The 8,013-nt window shown below is 50.9% G+C and overlaps 1 protein-coding gene across 1 annotated transcript; it reads right to left on the bottom strand.

The window, feature by feature from the left end:
- Positions 1-2,895: 2,895 nt before the first annotated feature.
- On the bottom strand, positions 2,896-4,839 carry LOC123172492 (uncharacterized). Its single transcript, XM_044589455.1, has 2 exons — positions 3,632-4,839; positions 2,896-3,418 (listed from the first exon to the last, which is right to left on the bottom strand). The coding sequence occupies exons 1-2, from the start codon at positions 4,739-4,741 to the stop codon at positions 2,987-2,989; spliced, it is 1,542 nt and encodes a 513-aa protein (XP_044445390.1). The 5' UTR covers positions 4,742-4,839; the 3' UTR covers positions 2,896-2,986.
- Positions 4,840-8,013: the final 3,174 nt, after the last annotated feature.

Genomic DNA, 8,013 nt, shown 5'->3' with positions numbered 1-8,013 from the left:
GTCCTTGCATCGACAATGACCCGGCGGAGATCATCATCATCGGGCACATCGCCTGGTTCCTCTTGATCTTCAGCAGCTTCGCCCGTTGCAGCATCATCGTGCACATGGTCTGGTTCCTCTTGATCTTCTGGAGCATCACCGTATTCAGGGTGTACATAGTTGTCATCGTACTCTTCTTCTTCGCCGTCTTCCATCATAACCCCTATTTCTCCGTGCCTCGTCCAAACATTATAGTGTGGCATGAAACCCTTGTAAAGCAGGTGGGTGTGGAGGATTTTCCGGTCAGAGTAAGAGTTCGTATTCCCACATATAGGGCATGGACAACACATAAAACCATTCTGCTTGTTTGCCTCAGCCACTTCGAGAAAATTATGCACGCCCTTAATGTACTCGGAGGTGTGTCTTGAACCGTACATCCATTGCCGGTTCATCTGTGTGCATTATATATAATTAACTGTGTCAAAAATCATTACAGAACATCATGAATAGATAATTAAGTGACCAAATTAATAGAAGTTCATCATCACATTAAAACCAAAGTACATACATAGTTCTCATCTAACAACATAGAGCTCTGCAGAGCATCTAAATTAATTAAACCATACACTGAAACTATGTAAAACATTTCAATGCGAAAACAAATGCGATCATAATCGCAACCAATGTAACAACTGATCCAACGCATAATGATACCAAGCCTCGGTATGAATGGCATATTTTCTAATCTTTCTAATCTTCAAGCGCATTGCATCCATCTTGATCTTGTGATCATCGACGACATCCGCAACATGCAACTCCAATATCATCTTCTCCTCCTCAATTTTTCTATTTTTTTCCTTTAACAAATTGTTTTCTTCTTCAACTAAATTTAACCTCTCGACAATAGGGTCGGTTGGAATTTCCGGTTCAACAACCTCCTAGATGAATAAAATCTATGTCACGTTGGTCGGCATAATTGTCATAAACAATAAATGAACCAATAGTTATGAAAAGATAATATATACCACATCCGAATCATAGACAGGACGAGGGCCGACGGGGGCGGATACCAAAACCATCGCACTATATAAGATGCAATAATAAAAGTAAGAAAATTATACAAGTATATATCTATCTAAACATACAAATAAGAATATTTTTCCTTTCAGAAAGAAGATAAGAACAAGAGGCTCACCACGGTGGTGCCGGCGATGAGATCGGTGCGGGTGATCGACGACGTTGAAGACGGGGACGGGGCGTGACGGACCGCTAAACCTAGAGAAATATGGAGGAAAATGGAGCTTGGCGGTCGAGCTTGGAGAGGAGAAACCCTAAGTAGTGTGGCTCGCGCATTCCATCGAACACCTTGTGTGCATAGGAGGTGAGGTAGAGCACCACCAAGCCCTCTCCCCCTCGGCCAGAAAAAACAGAGGAGTGTGCTCTGCTCTTGCGCGAGGGGGGTATATATAGGCACCACCATTGGTCCCGGTTAGTCGCATGAACCGGGACTAAAGGTTTGCCTTCGGTCCCCGTTCAAGCCACCAACCGGGACCAATTGTGGTGGGCCAGGAGTGCGGCCCATTGGTCCCGGTTCGTCCCACCAACCGGGACCAAAAGGTCCAGACGAACCGGGACCAATGGCCCACGTGGCCCGGCCAGCCCGCGGGGCTCACGAACCGGGTCAAATGCTCCCATTGGTCCCGGTTCTAGATTGAACCGGGATTAATGGGCTGGACCGGTCTGGACCATTGCCCCCTTTTCTACTAGTGGGAGCACCATCAGACTAAAAGCAAGACACAAATCCTTAATGGCTACATTGTTGAACAATACTACCTTTTGATACCATTTGAACATTTAGATTTAATTTGAATTTAAGTCATGTTTAGCGAACGAACTCATACTATATTGTACCAACCAACCAGTGTCACAATCAATTATAACCTAAGAATCTCACAACAAAGAATAATTATATTTAATTCATGCTAACCTATGAGGTCCGTCAAGGGGGGCGCTGCAGTCTCGATCGCCACAAGGGCAGCCGCCGAGGTATCGACTAATGGTCAAGCAGTCTTGGCGGATGACTCAGCCATCTCAGCAGTTGTAGCCGTCCTCTCTGCAGAGGCAACCGTGACCTCGGCATAGGACTTCGCCCTCCGTGCTGTTGCAGCCGCCCTCTCGGCATCGCCTGCCACTTCAACCGCCCTCTCGACCACTGCAAGAGAGAATCGTGGTAGGCAGCCGCCCTCTCAGCCACTGCAGCCATCCTGTGGGGGGCCTAGATCTCCCTAACTATGAATCTCCACGAGATCATCTTTGTCATCCGCTAGTGAACACACGGACCTAACATGAAGAAAAAACACATTGGATTTGAATTGCAAAGTCAAGACACAGACTAAACCTAGCATAAGTCAAACCTAGAAGAATCACGTACTCTGCATTTGAGCCAACTTTCAGTCCATCAAGGCTCTCAACAACTGTCATCTCTCTAATGGTTGTATATATCGTGGACACTCCCTCAGTGGTATTTCGAATATTGGTGATGGTCGTTCCTCCACATATCTTCTACAAGGAAGAGATGAGGAGGAACGGCCTCCTATAAACGTCTCCACAGCTCCTATAGTTTCACGGGAGAAGAGGGGGCCCGTGATCTTGCCTGGGGCGAGGTAGATCGGCGCTGGCGCCACAACTCCTAAGGTTTCACCTAAGGGTGGAAGCAGTAAAGAAAACGATTCACTCCAAACATTCACTCTTTTAGACTAGGAGCAAATGTTCTTCAACTTTCTTCTATATGTAATTATATATGTTGAGATTAATGTCTATACTTACATGAGTATAGTATAATAATAGGAGCAATATTTTTGTGCATCAGTGCCCACACATTTTCTCTTGATCCATCACTACACATAAAACATGCACTCGTGTTTTTTTATTACTGCCAACATGCAAAGCAGAAAACCAAGTTTCATTTTCCTGCCTCCCATCTGGTAATCCGAAAGAATCAAATACATTATAACCAGAGCCAGGAGAATGGACCTATATGTAGCTGCGCTGCTGCTCCGATGAAAGAGGGTAGCTTCTTCCGCTGCTGCTGTGGACGCCCCTCCTTAACCATGTTAATGTGGAGATTGCAACCTTCCAAAACCAAGCCACTGAGAGCATCTAGAGCATCTTCTAGGTGGGCATGGGATGTTGACATAGTTACGTGGCCGATATATCGTGAGCGCTTGGTCTTCTTATCGCAGATCACCTCGGTGCTGAACACTTTACCATGTTTGCCGAACAAGAGTCGCAGCTGAGAGCTTTTCACGGTGAGAGGTAGGTTGTACACCAACACCTTGAAACAAGGCTCATAATATCTCTCGACGTGAATGACGTGTGTTGGACACGTAATCTCTTGCCTCTTCACGCCACGAGCTTCCAGAGAGCTCCTATTGATTTCCTGATAGAGCAACATCAATGTTAATCATCAGTTCATCACTACTAGAATTTTATCGTGTACGTCTAGGCCTCGAGATGCTTGCTTACACATAGTCCCGAGTGTTAAACTCTAGATGGTATCGGTTCTATTAGCCATATGTCATGATAAAACTACCAGAAATAGCATTATGTGAAATATAATTTTGTGATGTTTATTTTGCAGGTGTGTAATTACCTGAACCGGAGCCATGATTGTTTCTGGGATGAGCCAAGTGCACTTCTCGCAATTCCATCCTTGAGGCAGCCGCTCAATGAACTTGACTTCATCATTGACAAGGTTGTACCTGAACACACCGTATTGCTTATATGGCGCGGCCTTACTATTGGTGTAGACGAAGTAGACGGAGCCTCCATGGCCAACAAGCACGGAGGCGTCGATGGCAAAGCTGTTGGGCGACCCCAAGAAGAGGGCGCGATCGGCCAGGCTGTAGCCATCCTTTCTCACCCACTGTCTCTTATCCCCGTCTAGCGCGCACACCCACATGGAGAACCTGCGCGAATCATTGTAGTATGTCCGGACATGGATGGTCGCCCACAAAAGCTCGCCACGGGACTCAAGGAGGTAACTGTATTGCTCCAAGTAATTTCCACACATAGTTGGTAGCCGCTGCAATGGGATCCCCATGTTGTCAACCCCCCGCTGTGTAGAGATTTGCCACACGCTAGACTCAATAGTTACCAGGATTCTGCCATTACGGTAAGTGGCGCAGTACTCTCGGCTCCTATTGGTGTTCTCAAAGATCGTCTCCACGAACGTCCACTCTGCATCACCAGGTTGCAGGAGCACCGCCGTGAAGCTGGCTATGGTCTTGGTGTCCTCGAAGACGGTGGAGACACCGTAGAGAAGGGTCGTACCATCAGCATAGACAGCGCCGTGGAGGTTTTCCTCCCATCGGCCGTCCACGCAGCACTTATGCGGCAAGAGAGGCAGACGGGTGACGGCTCCGGTTAGAGGGTCGTGCAGGCTAGGGCGGCGATGTTCGACCGTGAGGTACCGGATGGTGGTTGCATCGTGAGTAGACAGCCAGATCCTCCTCCCGGATTCGGCGATAGGCAGCAACGCGCGGTAGCTGGACTTGGAGAAGAGGCACCTGAACCTTAGTGGGACGGAGTCTTCCTCCGGCGTGGGGAGGAGCCACGGTGGGAAGGAGTGGATCGGCTTGGATGAGTCGCGCCACGGCCTGCAGACGGCGCTGAAACGGAGGAAGTCGACCGCATCGCGAAGGCGACTGGAGATGTCATGGAGCACGTCCGGTGGGAGGTCTGGCCAGGTGGACTGCTCCATGACGGCGGGATCGAGCGAGAATTTGTGATGGACGGATAGAGGATTAGATGGAATCGAGAAGGCCGTGCGTTTGTTTCCGATTAGCCGGGTTATTTTATTTTTTTGAGCTAAACCGGGTTTTTATATAGCTACGTACGGGTACGGCCGTGTCATACTCTAATACGTAATAAGGATGCCCATCGAGTTTACTTTAAGACGAACAGCCGTCGTCTCCTTGTTGCTTGGGCTGCCTTTTTCTTTTTCATGTCAAAAAAATCGTTTGGAACGTGGGCTATTCGTTTTTATGTAGTCATTGGAGATTAATAGGATTTCGACTTACGGCAGAAACTTAGCCATGTTGAGTTGGTCCCGGACTTGCATCAGTTTAACTGCTCGCCCTGAAGGTATCCTGGGTTCGACTTACGGCAGCCAGACTCGTTCTCTTTTGTTACAAACTATTCTCGAACGGGCTCACGCCCTGCTTTATATATAATAAAGCAAACATCACGGTACACGGCCAAGTGATATGAGGCAATGAGGAGGCCCTCTTACATAGCAGATCCCAGGATAATCAAACAGCACACATGAACACGAGAATGCTGCCAAAAAGTAATACAGGTAGGCCTGAAAACATGACACGGCACGCACTAGGACACCTAGGCAGCTCATCCATGCCACGATGAGGCACCCAGAACCACCACGGCGAGCACAATCCTCAAGTTTCAGATCTAGACACCGCTATTGCCAATGATAGGACGCGAGAGCCCGAGCCCCCACCGCTACACCCCTTTCCGCCCACATGCCCAATAAGCATAGCCATCGCCGCCGTCATGGTGCGCGTCAAAGAGCCAACCATACGGACATCCACCCGAGGCCGCCGCACCAGCATCCATGTCTCGAGATACTGTCAACCGCCCCCGCCACAGCGCACCAATCATGGTAGGAGGAGCAGAGGCACTCCATCTACTCCTAACCCGGCACCAGCCACCCGATTTGTTTCAGCGTCTCCACCATAAGAAATGGCCACACTGTCATCCTAGGCCAGACCCGGTGGACCTAGGACACGATCGAATGACTACTGATGGCCGCCGTTGAAAAAGCCTCGGCCTAGGCGAGCTGACACGCCGACATGACCACGGCTAATGGCGCCGATCTGTCCGACAGCATAACGGTCCCTCCCGAAGATGCCATGATCCCTCAACCGTCACAATAACATGAGGACGCGACCCATCTAGCCCACAAGATCCTGCCTTGGCATGACCAGAGGTGACCCAGAGCTCAAAAATCCGACTCCAAGGGGCCAGGGCGTCGGAGCATGCACAAGGAACAACCAGCCCTGGGTGGAAGGACCACGCCAAACTTTTGCCGTGACGACCTCACTACCATAATCGAACTCTGTCGGCATGGGCACAAACCCCGTCGGATATACATATGCCGACGGTCGCTGCCGGCATAGATCCATCGGCAACTCGTACGTTGACCTATCCAGGTCGAGCCGTCAACATAGAATCACCGTCGGCATAGCGAGCTATGCTGACAACGACCCTACAGCTGTCGACATCTACTCATCACCATCAAGCCGGCTCCAACCACGAGCCGCCATGTGGCAGGGACATGCCGACGGCCAGGCCGTCGGCATGACTCTGCAACGTGGCGGCTACTGGGCCGTCCTGGTGCAGGAATATGGAGATGGCCACGCCTTCAACATAGCTTTAGATCTATGCGGACGGGTATGTTAACGGCCAGGCCGTCGACATATTCCAGCACCAGACAGCCCAATAGTCGCCACGTGCTGCCTATGTCGACATCCCAGCCGTCGACGTTTTCCGCTAGGTTGTCGGCATATCTCTGTATATGCCTACGGCCCCCGTCAGCATAGATCTGGTCGTCGGGATAGGGGCTTTTTCCGGTACTGCCTGGCCAGAGGGAGAGAAGGCCCTGCCGCCGCCCATGCTTACCGGGCTTTGCCCGTCAGTGTGCGCCGACGGTGGCGGAGGAGGAGGAGGAAATGGGAGCGTGGAAACCAGCGGCACGTGCTAGGGTTCTCCCCGGACGGCCGCAGGGGCGGGGCAGGGAGAGGGAGAGGGGAAAGGGGAAACAGATCCCACGACCAACGCTGACTTCTGTTACAAATTATAGGTGGTTTGCCATATACATAAATCATTTATACAGCAATGCAAAAATGAAAAATATAGTTTTTTAAATACAATCTGAGCTGACATCGACACTGTTACGGCTGCCCCTAATTGACCAAGGTGACCTCTAGACTGTGCCCTTCGAGAATCATCTTGTTGAGATCCGTGAGAATCATCCTGTCACGAACTCATGCGCTCAGGATCAGATCCGAGAGGGGAAAGGGGGATGAGATCGAGACTTGAGAGAGAAGCTTTGTTTCCAAGGGGAGAGTACAGATTTGGTGAGAGTTCAGAATCATCACACACTACTCGCATGCCTTGCCTACTGGCCTACAGCTGGCTAAATAGCCGTACTTCACTTGTCCTCTCGCCTTACAGGTGGGTCCATGCCACATGGCAGAGGGGGTCTACACCATCACGCGTCCACCGCATCATCTCCTGGTGATGCCGGTGTGGCATTCCCCACTCCTTCAGAACAGGCATCGTCTTCAGGAGCTGCTTGCTGCTCATCGTCGCCGATCGATGGTGTGTCCCACGCCGGTCCTTGTAGAAATCGGCGGCGAAGGGTGTCATGGTCCTCCCAAGTCATCGCCGTCTCGTCGTTGGGCCAGCGCACCTTGACCTGCACCAGGGCGCTGTTGCCGCGCTTGATCATGCATCGCTCCAGGATCTCCGACGGTTTGTCGTCGTGGCCGGTGAGGTCTGGCGGTCGGGGCAGCTCAGAGAAGATCGGTGTATAGTTGGGGGTGAACGGCTTGAGCTGTGACACGTGGAAGACGGGGTGGATCTTGTTGTCCGCCGGCAACTCCAATTTGTACGCCAGCTTGCTGATCTTGTCGATCACCGTGAATGGCCCAAAATACTTGTACGCCAGCTTGGCGCAGGGTCTGTTCGCCACCGACGACTGCGCATAGGGTTGGAGCTTGAGGAGAATAGCGTCGCCCACTTTGAAGGAGCGCTCGGTGCGGTGCTGATCGACCTGCTTCTTGAATCGATGATGGGCACGGAGAATGTGCTCGCGCAGCCGCGTCATGTGCACACCCCAGTCCCAGGGCTTGCCGTTGATCATGGGCACCGTCTTGTCATCCCAGAGTGCCATGGCGCCCAGGTTGGGCTCCACTCCGTATAGAGCTTTAAGGGGGAGCATTTGATCGGGGA

Source organism: Triticum aestivum, unplaced genomic scaffold, assembly GCF_018294505.1.
Source record: "Triticum aestivum cultivar Chinese Spring unplaced genomic scaffold, IWGSC CS RefSeq v2.1 scaffold58767, whole genome shotgun sequence".
Lineage (NCBI taxonomy): Eukaryota > Viridiplantae > Streptophyta > Magnoliopsida > Poales > Poaceae > Triticum > Triticum aestivum.
Note: the sequence above shows the minus strand (reverse complement) of the source record. Positions and strands in the feature narration are given on the sequence as shown.

Excerpts from the sequence above, each read along its gene's own strand:
- LOC123172492 (XM_044589455.1), bottom strand. The coding sequence starts at position 4,741 with ATGGAGCAGTCCACCTGGCCAGACCTCCCACCGGACGTGCTCCATGAC. Across the intron at positions 3,419-3,631 it reads CAATCATGGCTCCGGTTCAG|GAAATCAATAGGAGCTCTCT; the intron begins GTAATTACACAC and ends TTGCTCTATCAG.